We start from the raw sequence: 19,987 nt of genomic DNA, 5'->3' as shown, positions 1-19,987 counted from the left end.
ATTTTCACGCCTTCACCATTATTAATAGAATTGTATCAAAGTGTTCTCCTGTCAGGTCTTTCTTTCAGTGATTTTGTTTCTTCCGGTGTTGCTTGGTGTAGTTAATCTTGTTGAGCGTAGTTTCTACTTTAGTTTCCACATCCCCCTTGGTTCCACAGTGACTTTAGTTCTTTAGTTTCCAGGATAAGCCACGTTTAAGTCATCCAAGCAAAGCCGATCCAAGCCGTACAGTACAACTGTTTGTATTCGTGAATCGTGTTTGGTCGGTATGGTTTTTTGAGCTTGTGACACTGGCAAAAGTTGTTCAACTTATTTTATCATATCTTAATCACGAAGATACATTGGACACAACCCGTAACAAACCAGTTCCTGTTACTTCGAAAACCACGGGAACAGTATGTCCGCTGGTCCCTGGTGGTGCCTCAAAACTCCGTCACGAATCGTCTGCTCCCGTCCAAAAATGAGCTGTCCAACATTTTATGTCCTTCGCGTTCGCTGGTGACTGTACTTGCATACCTTAGTGACTGTAGTGACACCAGCGATGCAGGGAGCCTTCCTTCCAGACTTGAGGCAGCGGCTGTCTCCGTACTTCTCGAAGGACGAGAGTGCCACGGTAAGTCTCTTATCAGAGATCCGAGCAGCTTCCACGAAGGTTCCTTTTTAGGTTTAAATGTCCTCAAGAGACTACCTTTGGTGGCTTACTGTTCACACACCCCTCCCCCTTGCACGCAGGGCCTATTCCAGCCTTTCGGCAAGCCCACGCTGGGACCCGTGGCCTGCTTCGTCAACGAACTACGACCCGTCCTGAGGGAGTCCAAGGTTCATAGTTTTTTTTTTTTTTTTTTTTTTTTTTTTTTTTTTTTTACTAGAGAATCACCCTGACACGCAGGAGTCATGGATCTTGTCTTGGCATCTTTAAAGCGAGAACGCAGGTTTAAGGTTAAGAACATGGCACCACTATGCGTCACCAAGTGTGTAGTCTGTATGGTGAGCCGCTGTGGCGTCCCCTAAAATATAACCACGAATTTTAATCTGCTTTTGCGCTAGACGTAAACGTAATGACTCAATTTGTAACATAACAAGGCAAAAATCGTATATCTCCAAGTAAGTGTACAAAAGAAATGTCTAAAACGAACGAGCCAGGTGGATACCACCAGGGGCAGATGCAGGAATTTCCAGAGGGGGGGTCAGGTGTTGGTCAGCATACCATATCTTTAGGAACCCCCCCCCCCCCCCCCCTCCCACGCCCTGAATTTTTACGCATGCAGAAATCAAGAGGAGGGTCAGGACATCCGGACCCCCCCCCTCCCCCCCCCCCCCCCCCCTCTAGAACCGCCCCTGGATACCACAAAATTAAATAATCGAAATTAAAATAAGTTGGAGTGGCTGCACTGATGCAGCAGCTGATGGATGCTGAAGACTGGGTGATGGTATATGGGGACAAAATCTTTGGGAAATGTTCTCAACATTGCTCGACTTTCTTGTCTGGTTGTTCCCTGAAGCAAAACCTGGGTCTTGCTTCTCGACGGGTCTTTCGATCTGGATTTCTATACGAAGCCCAAATGCTAAAATCTTGTAATTAAAAACAAAACAGCGCGCAAAAACGAGGACAAAGTACAAGGTAACCGACAGGACACAGCGCTGACTCACAACTGAAGATTTATTTATGCTAGCATCCAGTTAATAAATCTTCAGTTGAGAGTTATCGCTGTGTCCTTTCGATTACCTTTTACTTTGTCCTTGTCTTTGTGCTGTTTTGTTTTTAATTATGTCTGCAAACAACTAGCCCAAAGTTCTGCTTTAATCAGTTAAAATCTCGCCCACCTGGCGCTTTGTCTCGCTTGTTGTTGTTGTTTCCGAGAGCTCCCTTTCCTCCTTTTTCTTTTCTTCTCACTCATCCAATCTATAGCCTATTCATTGATATGGCATGCTATGTTAGGGAGCATTGGGAAAGTCATTGGGGCCGGTGTTGCGGGCTGGTGCTTAAGCACATAACAGGAACGTAGTTCTGTCATGTGTTAGTTTTATTTAAGTCAATACAAGTGCCATGTGTAAACTTTACTTGGCAGTTTATGATGGCAATAGCTGCATTGTCAGTTTGCACTGTTTACGTGATGTCTGGGTACTTAACGTTCAATACAAACAAGAAATTATAAAGATGGCCATTAGTTGGGTTTCTTTTAGGCTTTTTTACTACTTGGATATTCTTTTAGGACATCTGGGGGCAGTGTGCATGTGGCAACCTGCTTTGACTGTAAGTGTGCGAGCATCACAATTTTGTAAATGAAATGTTGCAGGCAAAGCACATCCTCTGGTTCGTGGTGGGGAATGCCTTGTGCAGCGTAGTGCTTTTTTACTGGAGCCGTACCTCGAACAGCCTGGGTAAGTGCTTAGCCAGTATTGCAAATTTTTTAGTGCCTGCATTTTGGTCTGCCTACAGGCAAAAGAGAGGTATACACTAGCTTGCTCAAATGCACATGGGGGATGCACAAAATTAATTGAGCAAGTTGTAATTTGATTGCTTTGGTCAGTTTAGCCGATGAAAAGGCACCAATTCAGTTTAGAGGTTGTGTGTTTCACTCCTCTTTCAGTGCTCCCTCAATCGAGTGGCCAGAGGACTGAACTTAAATGCCTGTCACTGTAATGTTTTTACTGTTTTATGGGGTCATTTGTTTTTCTTAGGTGTGCTTCTATCTTTTCATAATTAAAAAAACAACAACAAGGATCTCCAATTAGCCATGGAGCTGTTTTTTGCGACCCCTTGAGATGCCGTTAACATGCTTCTTGTTCTTGCATTATTCTCAGTTATTAGGTTGGGCTAGAATAAAACAAAACATTTTTGGGGAAAATGTTTAAAGAACATTTTGTTGCCTTCAGTTATACTTTATATAAATCTTTATAGTTGTGGAGCACCAGTTGCTTTTATTTATGGGATTTCTCACTGGAGTTCTGATTAGAAGCCAAAGATTCAACCGTATTTGTTTTTTATGTAATTTTCGTGATAATTAGGATTTCTTAATTTTAACCTTTGCAATCTCCAAAAGTTCATACTTTCAGCTTAACTAAAAAGAAATTGGATTGAATAGCTGAACACTTAAATGAGGGTTCTCCATGTCATTTCTTTGCGCTAATTCTCTGTGCCTTCCTGTAGCACTGGCAGCCCTCGCACAACTCACTCTCTTTGACCTACTCTGGTGAGTGGTTTTGCAACTGCATTATTCATTACAGTACAGTATTCATTACAGTACATCACAGTGGCATAGTAACAGAAAGTGGGGGGGGGCATGGGTGTACTAGGCGTCCCAGTCACGGGGGGGGGGGGGGGGGCGGGCGGGCCATTTCTGGCGGTACCCCCCCAACCTTGCTCTCCTCTCGGGGAGTGAATTGGAGGGGACGGGCGAGTGACAAAAAGTGCTAAGGGCCCCTGGTGCTGGGTTGCATAGCTATGCCACTGGTATATCATTCTATATTTTCATACTACTATGTTACCCTTGCTATCGGCTACCTAAGATTTTTGCACGAACTATTACTGTTCGATTAGAACAGTATCTTAGGACACACATTGTACACAATAATTTCCCATAGTGTCAACGTTTTATATTGCATAGTTTGTTCATGGTCGCAGCACAGCTTGCGATTTAGTTGAGACTTGTGCACAGCTGTATAGTCGTTGTTGCAATGCCATACATTTGAAATTGCCGGCTGTTAAAATTATAGCATTGCTGTCACTATGGAACTCAATTGTAATAACGCAAGACTATGTGGAACGCACCACATAGGAAATCTTCAGACTGGGAAAGCACGGAAGAGGGACAAATGACATAAGGGTCTTAGGAGCTCAGCTGTAAGAAGTAGCAATATGTCAAACATGTCTAAAGTGAACAGTGATGATTAAATTATTGATATACAGAGTGATTGATAGATTAATCAATGTAGTAGACTTGTGGGGTGAATATGTTTGTAAGAGAAGTTTGTCTTTGAAGCCTCGGCAACTGCCTCCTGGGTCTTTGGGTGTCGCAGCACAGGGCAGCACCGAGCTTCAGCTTCGGGTGAGTGTTTACTCCCTCCCGCGTGGTCTAAAAGATACAGCGGTGATAAAATATTTCAATGCTCGGATGTGTGAGCAGCGTGTAAAGTACGACACCTTTGTTTGGTCAAGTGTGACTTTTGTGCTGCTTTGAAGTTCCATTTTGATCACTGTACAAAGACTCAGCTGTAACAGGGAAAAGTTGGTTCACGAGTATTGCACTCAAGGAAACGAGATGGTTTACGTTGGGGCCTCAGTTCCACGATATCCCCCATTTTCAGGTCTGGGCCACCTCTTAACCTAAAATCTTCAGACGCCCATTTGGCCGGTTTGTGCTTACGCTAATCGAGTGGACACCCTGTAAGCACCAAAAAGTGAAGTGACGCAGAAAGAAACTGGGATCCTGGAGTGGTGCAGAAAACAGAATCGTGCTGGTTTGGGAAGCACTGCTGCCTTCCAAAACCAGACATTGTTTATTTTCCTGACATGGGTTGAAAGGCTGCTAGGATTGTGACAGTAAGAAACGGATATTGAATGCAACTAACACGAGTTGCTGGCAAAGTCACCTTTCCCTGGACACACGTTTTGAACCTCGTTCTCACCTTGCGTTGTATCTTCTAGGTGCCGGAGGTGGGAGGTGTTGTCCTTGTTTGCCATCACCATGCTGGCTCAGTTAGGGGCCTTTCTGCTGCTCAAAGAGAGGTGCGCTATTTTCTCACATTTGCTCCGAAGGCGAGCTTCAAATACGTAGCACCTAGCACGAGGAAGTCATAGTGTTTCTCAAAATCGTCACTATCAGGTTGCCTCAACTCTACAGCGTATACTCTGGTGCCAGCGAGGTAGAGGTCTTGTGGCTTCACCTCAGCAACTGGGCGATGTGCTCAGAGCACTATCCAGAGAACATGCACAAAGGTTATTGGGTTCATCAGATGTGGGCAGATCTACTCCGCTGGCACTCGATTGTGACATCACTCTTGGGCTGCCTTTTATCTTGGAGCGGACGCACACTGCTTTACGACTATGTAGATTTGACAGGGATGCAACTAGAAGAAATGTAGTTCTGCGCAGCTTATCATCAGCACTGCCTTCTACCAGCTCTCACTACTACTAAATGTGCGATGCTTTGAATTCCACTTTGTCTGGAAACCGGATTTGAGACCCTATTTATTACGAAGGATTAAATTAACTGTAAAATTGTGCGCAAATTTCTAGGGGACACCAAACAATTCTTGCAGCAGCTGCAAAAGGTCTTAATGTTGATGTTAATGTATAGGCATGTGCAAATAGTAGATTTCTAGTTTGCAGTGAATAGTTGTTTTGGCTGAATATTTTCGAATCAAATATTGACGAGGTAGTTTCTTCAAGCCTTTCACTGCTGTGCACCATGCTTAAAAACAGAAATTCAGCTGGACTCATCAAGGTTGTTCCCAACCTTCCACTTGTCCACTTCTAAGCTCAGTTAATTTTAATATAACTAGTACTATATTTATGAAGTGGCATGTAAGCAACAGATTTGTCGCAGCTATCCTAATTGAGGGGACTTATAAATTTCCTTGCTATATGCACATATTCTCTCTGCAATTTCAAATTGGACAAAAAAAACAAGCATATATGATGTATGCAGGTTATCAAGACATTGCTACCAGCAAGGCCTCTTGCATAATTACGGCGGGTTAGTTCCGTTGAGTGCACTTCTCACCGAGCATTTATGCACTGCAGGCAAGCAATACCCGCAGAACTCGCAGGCATTCACGGGTATTTCTTCCCTGTAGTGCGCGGGTGCTCGGTGAGAGGCGCACTCAACGAGGCTTACCCGCCATGATCAACGCTTCGAGAACTATGAATATCGCAGCTCCTCTCAAAGCGAATATTGAACAGCATATTATTCTAAACTACTACTTAAATGTTGGCAAAACCCAAGTATTAGATTTGGAGAGACGTTTTTTGAAAACAAAGACTAAAGAGTTTGAGCGCATTATTTTTTTTTTTTTTTTTTTGTTACAGCCTGATGCGTCTGGTGCAGCAACCTGTAGTTCACACGTGAGTGACCGTGCGTGCTTTGCATCTCTCTATGCATGACCATAGCAAAATAGCAATATTCAGCATATTTTTGCCACATAGTCAAGCCCGATTATAACCAAGTCGACGCAAATTGGAAATTTGTTCTCTTTATCCGGAATGGATTATACCTGGGATACATGTTTCTAGTTGTTTTTACAATTCAAGGAATGCAATTTGCAAAGGGGGGCAATTTGTTTTGTCATATTTCGCCCATTAAGTGTGGGCTAAAATGCATTCAAAGTTCCCTGTTTCCAACATTTCTCCGTTCCGGGGTTTGTCGGAAGTGGATTCAACCGTACCTACAAACTGGTAATGCACGTGCTTCCTCACTCGAACGCCCGTCTTCTGGGGAAAACCAGTCAAGTAACAGATAAGCGTAAAGTGCAACCTCACAGATGTTGATGAGAAATGTGTCTGCAGGGCATGAGACTTTCTTTAATTGTTAGGCGTGAACACTATTAGATAGATACGGTGCGTTAAGAAGGTGAAGGGCTATTTATAATATTTACAAAGGGAGGGCAGTGCGGCCGGTCCTGGAGCATGGATTTCTTTGTTGTCTACTTCTACTTCTTGGCGCTATCACAATGATAAAAGCAACTTGTGTCCTTTCTCCAATGATAAAAGCAGCCCTTCTGTATCCTCGTTTGGAAGTGCGCTATACAAATAGGGTTAAAAATTAAAACTGTGGATTGAGTTCGTCAGCACATGATTTCAGCGGTATTAAAGGGGGGGAAAAGACATGGATGAAGAAGACACAAATTACATGGACGTGCGCTAACCTTTGACCGATTTAATCAACACTTTATCGAGCGGTCCACCTGCCACCACTGCCTGCGCGGTTGCGCAGGAAGATTTGATAAAAAAATCGCTCCGGTAATGTTAATTTTTTGGTGTTATCATTGGCACATTTGATAAATTTTGTCAATTCTAACGGTGGTTTGCAACCGCAACGCGAGCAGTGCACAGCAAGATGCCCCCCCCCCCCCCTCCCCTGAGTTGTTTTAGAGCTAGTCGGCGCTATGCACCTGTCATTAAAACATTGTCCAGTTTGTCCTACGTACACCCACCCACAACTTGGCAGGAGTTTGTGAAACAAGATTCGTGATGCACGCTGCAAACTGGTTAGGACTTGGCTCTAAATTGATTCCGGGTGTTCTGGGAACTGCACATGCGTTGTTTCCAACGCCAGGGGCCTTGTGCTGCCCGGCCTGCTGGTTGCCCTGTGCTGCCACCTCGCGGTGCAGCTGGGAGTTGAGCACCCCTCGCTGGGGCGCGTGCTGACCGCCTGCAGCTCCAGCTGGCTGCAGGAGCACATGGCAGACCTGAGCCACGGGTGAGTCGTGCTCGTCATTGTGTCAATCGCAATCTGCAATTGCCGGATGTTCAGGCACCGACCCCAAACTCTGGGTAGTCTGTAGATAGGTTGACCAAACATCCCGTTTTAGAGGTTTGTTTCTGCCGTCTTGTCATTTTGTCTCAACGAAGCCGCATGTCCCATTCTGTGGAAAGAAGCACAATTGAATGCCAAGGTGGCGGAAGAAACAAAGAGATGTTTACTCATCATAGATGTAATTTTATAAAATTAAATGCACCACAAAAATTGTATTTCCCATATAAGCACCATTTTGAACTCTTTCTGCAGTTAGATCTAAGACTTTTTTCTATATTGCTGATTTTGGCATGCTTCAGTTGGCCAGATTTTTGTCTCATTGCTTAAACATGAAGAAGTAAGGCACTTGTGTTTCCTGTGCTTTTTTAGGTTGAACTGAATACCGTACATAGTAGCAGAGCTTTTGTGTCCGTCCCGCCCCCCTCGATTTCCCACTTTTTACTCCAAGGATCATGGTCGCCCTATCTAAAGACTTTTTTTCACGCAAGCGTTGCCATCTTGAATTGCAGAGCTTCCAGTACGGGGGAAAACATTGTATTGCTCTTGCCACGCCACTGGGAAGTGTTCTCATTTTAATCGCAGCTGTTATTCATTCTTGTTTTCCTTCTTTTATATTTTTTGTGCTTATTCCAAGTTGTAAGATCTTGCTTATTTTGTCCCGCTCACGAGATACGTGAACTACATGGTTGGATACAAGGGTAAATGAAAAAGCGTTACAAGTGTTTTGCAAGTAGTGCCTCTGGGTGCCGCCATCTTGCTACACGTGTGTGACCTAGATCGTCCGATGACTAAGGTGTGCCCGCAGTTGCCAGTCCAGTGCCCCAACAAAGTGTTTTCTACTCACGGTAGCCAGACTAGCTTTTGAAGAGTAGCTGCTGGCAAACGCTTATACTCACTGTCGCTTGGCGGTGCAAGCATCGATGTACGGCATCAAGGCGAGCCTGTTAGACGGAGCTCCGAAGCTCGGTTTTCTAGGCGCTCGGAAGCATTTTATCATTGACCTTTAGTAAAGACGAGTGAGACTCCAGTGATGCGAGCAGGGTCGACATTAGATGCAAAGACAACCCGCAAGGGTTGTGCAAGACGCTCGAAAATACTTTGCCTCGAGCATCATCCATCTTCGATCGTGTTTTTGCATACTTTCTCACCGCGACTCGTTCAACTTTGCCGGCATCAATACAGCTCCAGTCAGCCGTGTGAATGGTAGCTCTTATACTCTGCCTTACCTTAAATCTGTCCGCAGCCTGCGCCCCAGTCCGAGGGAGCCAATTGAACAGCAGCAAGAGTGTATCGTCACGGCGCTCGTCGGCTTTGTGCATTTGCTCTTGCCTGCTAAACCTATCGCCCACAGTGAGGGCAGGGTGATCCTGGGCTTTTTTTCTGTTGGTGATTACAAATGCACGAGGCGCCGAGCACCGTAACGACGCACTTTTGGCACCGCTCAATCGGCCTCGTCAGATCGTTTGGACTAGACGTGAAACGGAGTGCGATTCCGTTCCCCGGATGGGAAAGTGGACGAAGCCTCGAATTGGGAGGCAGGTGGCACCATCCGCCCACCGTGGACTTCGACTGTTGCAGGGTGTGCCGCCTGGTGCCCGGCCTGTCGTCGCTGCTGCTGCCTCGGCTCAACCCCTTGCTGCTGCTGGGCTGGGCCGGGGCGCTCGTCGTGCTCGTCGCACACTCCCTCGTCGGGGCCTAGTCAGTGACCCAATTCTCTCATAACGCATCTGTCCGTGTTTGCGAGAAAAAGTTATGCTCTCTGTTTTGTGGGTTATGTCTGGGGTTCGGTATTTCTCACGTCTTGTGTCTTGGAGCAGTGAGGCACAGTTAGCGAGCTATGTTGCTCTACAATTTAGGCCAATCCCTCGGCGTTCGAATTGTCACCTCTCAACGCGACGTTTGCTTGCTCCTCATGGCAATACACCCTAGTCGTTGTAATTTGTTAATGACTACAGCTATAGTAATTGTGTAGGGCTCACGAAAAGCAGGCAAAGATGGTCTTGGGTTGAGCAAAGATATTTTGTACGTCACCTTTCGTGAGTACACATTATTTGTCGAAAAGAGCCGAAAACTGTCTTTCCAGGTAGAAAGCAGAAAGAAATAAGCCAAATTCACACACACAAAAAAACACAAAAAAAAAAACACTAAATCCTATTTATATATTATGGGGCGTACATGATTGAAGCTAGCAGGGAGCTGTGCTGTAGTGGAACAGGTGGGCGACCATGCGGAGCACAAGTTCGTCTGCTTCTTGCTCAGGGGTTGCGATGTTAGAACGCCGAGCTCTTATTGCCCGATTGAAAAAAATGGTGGGTAGACCTAAAGGCATCTAGCATTGAGGTCTACCCACTATCCTTTCAATCAACGCCAATCAGCTCGGCATTATTCTGATGTCACCGCAACTCCTGCGCAAGAAGAAAGCATTGTTTCGAAGTACTCTTTTTAGAGCGCAGCTCTTAGGGGCCCGTTCTTGGCTTGAGCGGCGCCGTCGGCGTAACCAAGGTCGCACAACCCCCAAGGTCACGTGACCTTGGGATGACCCCAGATCACGTGACCCTCCCCCTGAAGTCATGTGACACCCCCCGAGGTCACGTGACCACCCCCCAGGGTCACGTGACCCCCGCCGAAGTCACGTGACCTCCCGGATGACGTCATCGTCACTGATGATGTCACCGGCATCCGCATCGTCATCGTCATCATCACTGATGACGTTATCAGTGACGTCACTGATGACCTGACCGGCATCCGCATCGTCATCGTCATCATCACTGATGACGTCATCAGTGACGTCACTGATGACCTCACCGGCATCCGCATCGTGATCATCACGGATGACGTCATCAGTGACGTCACTGACATCCGCATCGTCATCGTCACTGATGACGTCATCAGTGACGTCACTGATGACATCATCGGCATCGTCACGTGGCCCCCCAAGGTCACGTGACCCCCCCCAGGTCACTTCACCCCCCCCCCCTCCCCCCAGTACCCTTCCCTCCTCCTCCTCAAGAGCTGCGCTCTAATTCAATGTTACAGGGAGTTGTAAACGGCTTTCACTTTTTTTATGCTGACTTAATTTGTGGAAATTTTATGACCAGAGACTCGTTGCGACACGTTTGTGACACATTTTCACAGTGGGTGGCAACGTGCGGACACAGTGGGAGCTGCCATGCTGGCTGCCATGGCCTGTGCCACCATGCTCCCAATGGGCATGCACTGTGCCTTCATCTTACTTCAGGTTCGTTGAAAACGCCAGCATGACTGCTGGTGTCAATCCCCTTTTCAGAACGGATCTATCGACGTATATTACAGAATGTCTACCATAAAATACTGAGCTTGTGCCTCCGTCGCAATAAGCACCCACCGCCCATTTTTGAGACATTTGAAATATAAGCAAGAGACATACTAATCGCCGACGTTATAATCGAAGCTCGTTTTAGGGGCGAAGCTCCTTGGGGGGTCTAGCCTTGTCCGTCCGGCGTCCGTGCTCACATCGATCTTGTTGGTGCTCGTGCTCGTGAGCTCACATGCTCACCTGCTCACGTGCTCGTGCAGGGCAAAAAAAATACTAAAAAAAAAAATGATGAATAAAAATGTTTGCGCAGTCGACAGGATTCAAACCTATGCGGGGAGACCCCAATGGATTTCTAGTCCATCGCCTTAACCACTCGGCCACGACTGCGGGACGAGCAGGGGGCTCTGAGATGTGGTAGTAACTGAAGAGCTGGGGATGTCATGGATGAAACGTTGCATGTAGCCGCTCAACGTCTATACAGGAGAGGGCGCTGCAGTCAAATGCGTATATAATCGCGCCAAGCTTTGCATGCATTGGCTCAACGTTTATAGACGAGAGGGCGCTGCGGTCAAATGCTCAAATGCGTATATAACCGCGTTCCATACCACACATTCTCTTTCTGACATGGATGAAAACGAACGAAAGGCTCGGCATGCTGCGGCTCAGCGTCTACGCAGACAAGCACCACCACAGCTTCGCCCCAATCAACATCGTTCACTACGTAGAGATGCGGTCAATTGTTTTTTTACTTAAGACGGGCATCGGCATCTCTTTAAATCCCACACTTGTCGAAACAATTTTTCAGTGGTGCCACTTGCGATAGGTGCAGGGCCCAAAATTGGCTTCGAAAGGCGTCGCAAGGGCTGTACGGCAGAGGCTAACAACTGTTTTCTTTCTGTCCCTCACTCCTCTTCTCGTGTGCTTCTGTATAACATTGAGAAAGAAACTGCATTGCAGGAAAGCCTGTATGTCGACTGGTGCCTGGAATGTTCCCCCGGCAACCATTTCAAGGAATGGTTGTCGTGAGTGCTATTACACGAGCTGTTTTTTTTTTTGTTTTTTTTACGCTGTAGAGATGTGTTTTAAAAAAAGCAGTGAAAGCTACACTAATGCAGTTTGTGCAGGTGAGTTATACGTTGAGGGGGATATAATATAGGGGGATAATTGTCACAATAAGTTTGATAATTAGCTAAAATCTACTAATTAACTTTTTAATTAGTGAAAATAAAACTATGGTTTCAATTAGAAACTTGCCGAGTGTCATTGAAAATAACTAAACGAGTACATTTTGAGAAAGATTTGGGGCGCGTGGCAAGCACGGTGCTGTGCCAAAGTCACCACTCGTGCAGCGAGTGCAGTGCTGACAGTGCAAAAACGCGGATGAGCGACGAAAAAACTGCGCTTCGCTCGTGCCCAAAATCTTTCTAAAATCTATTTAGTAGTTCTCGATGCTCAGCAAGTTTCTGATTGGGACCATATCTTTGTCTCCAAACTTTAAACGGTTAACAAATCTTAGTTAACCGACTTATCGGGACAACCATCGCCTTACATTATGTCACCTTGTTTGTATAACTCCCCTGCACAGACCGCACTAGTGTAGATTTCGTGGCTTTTTCAAATTAAATCTGTAGAGCCTTAGAAACACGCCCTGTGTAGCTCAGTTAGGGAGCACTCTGGACTGATATTGAGGCTCACGTGTGCAGACAACGCCAGGGCCTCTGCTGGGCCAGCTGGACAAGTGCCTTCGCGAGGCCTCCACCCTGGATGGAGTCCTGGAGTTCAGGCACGAGCAGTTCTGGAGTCTTTCGCTCGGAAGCCTGGTAGGTGGAGTCCCTCGTTCGGTCGTGATCGGTCTTTGGGCCCCTTGTGGCAAAAAAACTCTGATCATTGTCGTCATTGGAGCTTGATTTTGGTCAAGGTAAGAGCGAGAGCGTTCTCGGCTGCTGATTGAACGTGGAACCACAACTTGTGTCTGATCAACTAATGAGACATTTCTGACCCATTCGCGAGTGCTCAATCGGGAATTATTTTGGTGAGAACATCTCGCCAACATACAAATAGCGAGATGTCTCGCAGCCTGCGGTGTGCTTGTCCTTAGCACTCCTTCATTAACCGGTCGATGTTGGCTTGTGTATGGCAGCAGAACGGCTTGAGATTTGCAAACGAAGCGCGGGTTGTTAATGGCTTCCACTGTGAAATAGCAGATGATCACAACTTTAATCAGCTTTCGATCTTGCCTCGGCGCTCGGCTCGTAGCAGACGATTTCCTTTTTTTTCTGCTCTGTTAGCAGATGATGAATGTTTTGTTGTTCTTTTTTTGTTTTATTTCCAACTGCGAATAGAGCTTTGTTGCAGACAACCCGCATTCTTTGCTTGCGTTAGCAGACTAACTGTCTATGAATGCTACCTTCGCTCACTCTGCGAGAGGAAAATTAGGTTCTCTCTGTTGCGGTGACCAAAATCGAACCCCAGATCTCCTTTTTTCCTTCGTTCCTATAATGTCGACCGTTTTGAGGTTGTGGAAATATGGGCGACTGTGCTCGAAGTGCTACCAAAGGCTAGAAAAAAGAAGAAAATTGTTTTGTGTGGTATTGCAGAGTAGGTGCACTTGCTGCCGCTTTTGTAGCTGTGATAGATATTTGCCGATATCTTTGCATGTATGCACCAGACACAACAGCTTGACTTGCTTCCAACTTCTGTTTCAATCTTCCATAAAATATTAATTTTGTATTTATTTAAAGGGGTACAAAAACGAAAATTGAAATATACAAATTTCACTCGGAAATGGGTCAAGCATGACGGATAATGTCCATAAATGATAATCGCACGTTTGTATTTTCAACGACTGACTATATTTTTCGTTCCAAACGGTGCACTCGAGCAAGCGCTCGAAGAGAAGCAAACGGAAAGCGTGATGCGTCATGGGATATCTGGCACAAACAAAAACAACAAAATAAAGATTCCCCGCATTCATGACGTAGCAAGGCTGATGTGGTTATGAGCTTTGCTGTTGGTGGCGTTGTCAGCGTTGTGGTGGTGTCAATACCGTCAACGCGTTACAACCGAGCCGTTCGAAGTAGCCGTGGGGTGACGAGTGTGTGGCTGGCCCAAGGAGCACATAGCTTCCACTGCACTGTCAGCTTAGGGGTGAACAGGGTGGGGAAAGCAACTTTTGTCTGTGTTTTGAGCTATGGGCTAATCCTCTAAGGCAGTGGTTCTCAAATGGGGGTCCGCGGAGCCTTGGGGGTCCGCGAAGCCCTGCCTCATCAGTCAAACCCGGCAATAAAAGTCGTCCTTTTTCAGATAGAGAAGAAATTTTTCAATTTTCAAGCGAGTTCTCTTGTGTGTATGTCAATAAGAGAAGTCTACTTCACACTAGCCCTTAGTTATATCCATTTTTATATCGTTATTATATTTAACCTATACCTTTTCTCTCCCCTCACCACGAACTGCGTCCTCCACCATATCCGCCGATCCACACGGGGTCCGCAAAACATTGATCGTTGAGAACCACTGTTCTAGGGGGAGAATGGCAGTGTCCGGTTACACAAACGAGGGTCCAAGCAAGAGGGGAGTCCCTGTTTTTAGTCTTCTTGAACTGTTTGGTATTTTGGTATAATGCGTGATTTGCGAGTTAAGGAGGAAACAGGGGTTTCCCCAGGAACTGAAATTAGGGGCGGTGTCTAAATTTTCAGGGGGTGTTGGGGTGGGGGGGGGGGGGAGGGGAGGGGGTATTAAGAATAGAGGAGTCGTTGTGAATTAAGGCGGTGCCTTCGAAGAAAAACGGGGGGGGGGGGGGGGAGGGGGGGGGGAGGGGGGGGGGGGGGGGGGAGGGGTAGGGTAGGGGTACAACCCCGTAGGAGGGGTGTAGGGGAATCACTGGGAGGAAAGCTACGAAAAAACTTTCAGCCTTTTCACTCTGGTGAAGAAGGAAGAGCAGCGAAGCTGTACTAAGTAATGGGCGGCCGCAAGTCGACAAACCAGAGTGGAAAGGTTGCCGCCGTCGCTCATAGATGGCGGTAGCTGTCCCAGAGTGTTGTGTCGACTTTTGTTTGCTGGCGGACACGGTTCTGGGGAAACTAGCCCTTAACAGCTCCACTGTAAAAGAAGTTGAAAGAGTGTTTCATGACTGCTTTAAACAGTTGAGCGTACTTCCAAAGATCAGCGCTGCAATGTTTAGTGCGGAACTTGCTTCATCATGACCTACGTAGCAAGATCCCCGATGTTGCTAGATTACCTCTCAACTAAGCTTCACGGGCATCCACCAGGTGCACATTGAAAGATTGTTTAATTAGCTTTAAATTTAGTTTTCTTGTGCCTTTCAACAAAAATCAGCATCATAACCAACTAGCTCAACTCATCCCCGTAGAAAATGAGCACTGAAATTTCGTTTCCGTACCCCTTTAGGCCTATTTTTTTTACTTTTGCTTCTATGTATTGCACTGCATTGTGTGAATTAAATTGTGAACTGCACTTTTCATTTTGCTGGAGAAGTAGGTTAGTATATGATTAGGCTCTATATGTACATAGTTTTTCTTGTGCTACTTGTCAAGGGTCAATAATGACAAACTTAGCATGCTCTGTGAGTCCACCCTCACTGAAGAGCAAGTTGGAGGCACATCGCTTGTCGGATTAATCCCCAGGTAGATGTTGCATGTGAGTGTAAAGTGTGGAACGTACATAACTTCCTAAAGTTCTGTTGGCAATGGGTGTAGTATTTTTGTTTCGTGCAACACGAAAAATTAGTCCTAAGGAATTATATCTTTCCTAACAACCTGCTCCAAGACATTTTTTTTGCTATTACAAAACGGCTCCAAAACACTCGGGCATGCCTCCATCCCTCACAGAATCACTGAAATTAACTAATTTGAATCGAGAGAATCTAAACACAGCAACTGAGAATGCATTGCTTTCTCTAAAATCTTTTAGAGAATGCATTGCTTTCTCTAAAAACTCAAATCTAAGACGGCAACGGCAGCTCTTCTTTTAAATGCGATAGCATTTATTGCCCTGGTGCATGCAGTCTTTGGTTTGGACTAGACTGGACTGGACCGGTTTTGTGAGACCGCAGCACAGTTCCCGCTACGCTCTTTCGCTCCCTTCGTTCGCTCGTTACGTCCACTTTCTTTCATATGTAAAAGGGAAAAAGTGTTCTTGCATGCTTCCAGTGACACGCCGCTGTTGATGCGCACTCCTCTTACGACGGTACTGGGACATAGACACATAGTTTCGTTTCCCCAGTATGCACAATGTAAGCGACAATGTGAAGCCAAGGTGCAGCGACAATGCTGTTTGCGTGAAACCGTCAACACCTAGCAGGAAAGATTGGCTCTCCGAAGTCAACAGTATGCTGACCGTTACGAGGTTGAAATTCCCATCCTTCGCCAATTTGGAATCTCTGCACTAAATGCCGACGCATTTCATCGAGAGTCGGCGTAGCAACAGCAATTTTGGCATCATGATTTTACTTTTCTCATTTGCAGGCTGGTTCGGTGCACGTGCGAGTACGCAGAGATGCAGACGAACAGCTCGTCCTGGCACACATTGTTGACCGACTATCGGGTCTAGTTCCCGAACTTACAGTTCAGGTTGGTGGAAAAATTTACTATTCAGAAAACGCCAATACATGTACATGTTATTGGCCTCATTGGTGCTAGACTGTTTGGCGTCAATGTTTTCTTTTAGTCCTGGCACCTTGTATGTGGATACCGTAAGGCTGAAATTAATGTGGGGTACCAGTCATGGTGGTCCATACATAAAGCTGACTTTCTGAAGATTTACTTCAAAAGAACCTTGCAACCAGCAATGGTGTGTTTGCTGCACCGTCTGTGCCAAAGTGCTTACCATGCTATATCCTTTCACCAAGATGCAACGAATTGGCACCAACATTGCACCAAACGTTGCTGATGCTTGAATATCAGGCTGTGCTACATTGCCGGATTTTTGCATAGGCCTGTGGAAATTTTTCAAACTTCAAATTATCGCATCGAATAATGTGACATTTCATTTTACCTCTGTATCGAACACTGACAGTATACTTGGAAATTCTGCAATCTTTCTTGTCATTTGTGTCAGTGTGGATAAATTAGCTCCGTTGAGTGTGCTTGCTCCAGCGCACTGCTGCACTGCAGAGAAGCGACACCCACGGAGTAGACATTGCAATTTTGCGTATTACGCTTCACCACAGTACAGCTGGTGCATAGAGGGAAAGCATTCCTCCAGTGCATCATGGCTCACGCTCAATCGTCGAGTGTTGAAAATATAAATGGAACTTGGTGCATGTTTCATTTATATGTACATAATATGGGACTGTGGAACAATCTCAGAATCAGATATGCTATTGGTAATTAAAGTTTTTGTAATTATTACTAGGTATATTGGGGTCACAATTAAGTTACTAGCTGAAGCAGTTGAACCCTGTAATTCAATTGTTTTATTCACAATTCTTATTGCATTTAGGTTAGTTTAAGTGGTTTGGTAGTTAAATCCATGAGTAATTTTTGATTTCAGCCTTAGGCATCTGGTTTGAAGCTGCAGAAATTCCTGCATGTTGCCAAGCGCTCATCATGTCTAGCATAGACTAGTCACACATGGACCAGTGAAAATGGATTGTCTGCCCATTTATTGGCACGGTGCCAAATAAGGCAACTTTATCTTCGCTTTTGTAGATCTTTACAACCAACCCACAGCATTTTTAATGCGAAAGCATTAACTGAGTCTCATGGAGCAAGCCGACGTCATCAGCTTTGAAACTGCACCAAACGGCACCTTAAATCCTTTCTCCAAGTCAAGCCAGCTCCCAGCTATGAAACCATGCAAAAAGCTAGCCAACGGTCGTTGAAACTGGTGCGCAACGTCAGTTTCAACGACCGGCCACTCCATGGCACTGCGTGTCCGTCAGCGCGCTAACATGCGGAGAGTACATGCTTTCGCATTTACAACTCGGAAAAAAACCTTACGTGTACCTCGAGTTGTTTTATTTTTTTTTTTATTTGTGTATAGGAGAAAACTTTTAAAATATTTTAAAGATACAACACTTCAAGAGCCAGCAACTGCTCAGAAATTCTGCTGTTTTACAGCGGAGCTGTTAAGGGCTGGTTTCCCCAGGAATGTGTCCCCTGCGAAGAAATGAATACACCAAACTCTGGACACCTACCGCCAGCTAGGACCAACGGCGGCAAGCCACGTACCTGGTTGCCGCCGTCGCTCATAGATGGCGGCAGCCTTTCCACTCTGGCTTGCCGACTTGCGGCTGGCCATTACTTTCCATTGTACGGCTCCGCTGGTCTTCCTTCTTCACCAGAGTGGAAAGGCTGAAAGTTTTTTCATTGAGAAGCTTGAGAATGACTGACCTGGTTTAGTTTGTACTTTTTCTGCTTAGTCATAGTAGTATATTCTTTCTGTGCTGGCAGTTGTTTTCCCATTTTTTTTTTTTTTTTAGAATACCCTTAAATACTTTTTGTTAATACATTTCTCCAGGGAGGTCTGTCTTTTCATGAACCCAATACACAATCAGGCTGTTTCGCCTGCTCCTATTTTCTGTGTTGTAACTTTTTTTCTCTAAGTTGAAATGTTTGTCATTTGACAAAAATCTTGTTTTGGAAAGCTGGCACTGTTAAATTGGTAAAGCTGTCCACACTTATGGATCAACCTGTGCAAAAACGCTGCCAATGCTAGAAAGCGGATAACAGCGGAAAACCAGAAAAAAGTATGGATTCACTAGACAACCTTTTCAACTTTGCATAGGTAGTTTTCTGGATCATCCATCGGTTTTGATGTGCGAAAACAGGGGATGGAACCGAACAGAACTCCATTCCACAAGAAACGAAACAAGTTAAGGCTCCAATCCATGCTGCGAAGGTGGTTGGCCAGCGAAGCTGTCGTATCACCTGCAAGGATTGCCGACTGCACTATAGACCCTTTTTATGGCAAAAGCCACCAGGTGGTGCTCCAGTCTGACGTCCCAGAGAACTTCCAGTTTATAAAAAGAATGAACAAGGACCTTCTTAACACCGCTGCTTGAAATTTAGATGAAACGTTTGACCACCAATTTTCCAGGTGAACACCAAAAGAGCGAAGGAGTGCGAGATCTGTTAAAATATTTTAAGTGTTCTTGTAAACCAGCTTGCCCCCTCCAAGATGTAATATTGTACAGCCGAAGGCCCTCGTTAAATCTCCAACGTTGTTGTCTGTGTAGCATTTATGCTCTCTAGCACTGGTGTCATAAACAAGCTCAACAGGCTTGCAAAGATGGTGCGACCGAAAGTCGCTTGGGACGCAAGCGGCAGCTCATGTCTGTAAACAGCAAAAGGCTCTTTACCAAATGATTGTCGAAAAAAAAGTAAATGCACTGTACCAAAACTTTTTCATAAATGAAAGACATTGTATGCTGCCGCTTCCACGGCAGCTTATGCAACCGCAATCTTTACTGAGAAATGCATGCGGGGAGTGCTACGTGCTTCGCATTGTTGGCGCACACCTTATCATCTATTATGTGGTTTTGACACTTATTTTGTGGTTTTCTCATTGAAACAAGTGTCAAAACCACATGATGGATGATAACGCACGCGCAATGATTTTCTGTCGACGGACACAAAAAACTCTGACCAACAAGTCATGAACAGCTTTGCTGTAAAAGCGGTTCTTCTGTGCAGCTGGCCAGGCATTGACAGCCAATCGCTGTTGGTCAATCACTCATAGCCGATCACCGACGATATTTTCTTCTTTGCAGGTGTTCAAGGATGAGTGGGCATGGAGCAGTAGTCCCTTCTCCGCATCGCAGACAGGCGATCGGACGCCAGATAGGCCCGGAGCTTCTGTTACAGCACCCTTACCGGGCAGTACAATAAACCTCTGAATTCTTTTTTCGAGCAGCTTCAATGTTACACTAGACGCTACTACTGTACACAGACACGAAGCTGGTATTAGTAATCAAGCATTGCAGCATGGACCAAATGAAACGGATTCTCGGCAGTGCGTAATATTGCTCCGAGGGTGCCATGTTCATAGGTTTCATGGCAATACTCTGGAACTGCGTCATCCTCTCTTGGACTTTTTGGGTCCGCAAACCTCTGCTAAGTTACACTATGCAGGCTATTGGTGATGCTACCTGCTGTTCTGGCTCCTCCAGACTTTCTCCCAACTTCCTTTTCGTTTGAACACTCTCCAAACGCTGCTAAATCTTGCAGTGTTTGCAAGACTTAGCAAGGGCACA

The 19,987-nt window shown here is 45.6% G+C and overlaps 1 protein-coding gene across 1 annotated transcript; it reads left to right on the top strand.

Annotated features, from left to right (window-relative positions):
- Positions 1 to 169: 169 nt before the first annotated feature.
- On the top strand, positions 170 to 19,643 carry LOC8052599 (zinc transporter 6). Its single transcript, XM_029995820.4, has 13 exons — positions 170 to 613; positions 733 to 819; positions 2,298 to 2,382; positions 3,152 to 3,194; positions 3,984 to 4,049; positions 4,649 to 4,729; positions 6,032 to 6,067; positions 7,278 to 7,421; positions 9,057 to 9,176; positions 10,614 to 10,716; positions 12,477 to 12,593; positions 16,257 to 16,361; positions 19,505 to 19,643. The coding sequence occupies exons 1-13, from the start codon at positions 542 to 544 to the stop codon at positions 19,628 to 19,630; spliced, it is 1,185 nt and encodes a 394-aa protein (XP_029851680.3). The 5' UTR covers positions 170 to 541; the 3' UTR covers positions 19,631 to 19,643.
- The last annotated feature ends 344 nt before the right edge of the window (positions 19,644 to 19,987 follow it).

Source organism: Ixodes scapularis, unplaced genomic scaffold, assembly GCF_016920785.2.
Source record: "Ixodes scapularis isolate PalLabHiFi unplaced genomic scaffold, ASM1692078v2 PGA_scaffold5__190_contigs__length_132052651, whole genome shotgun sequence".
Taxonomy (NCBI): domain Eukaryota; kingdom Metazoa; phylum Arthropoda; class Arachnida; order Ixodida; family Ixodidae; genus Ixodes; species Ixodes scapularis.
The sequence above is the reverse complement of the archived record's forward strand: the minus strand, read 5'-3'. Positions and strand labels throughout refer to the sequence as shown.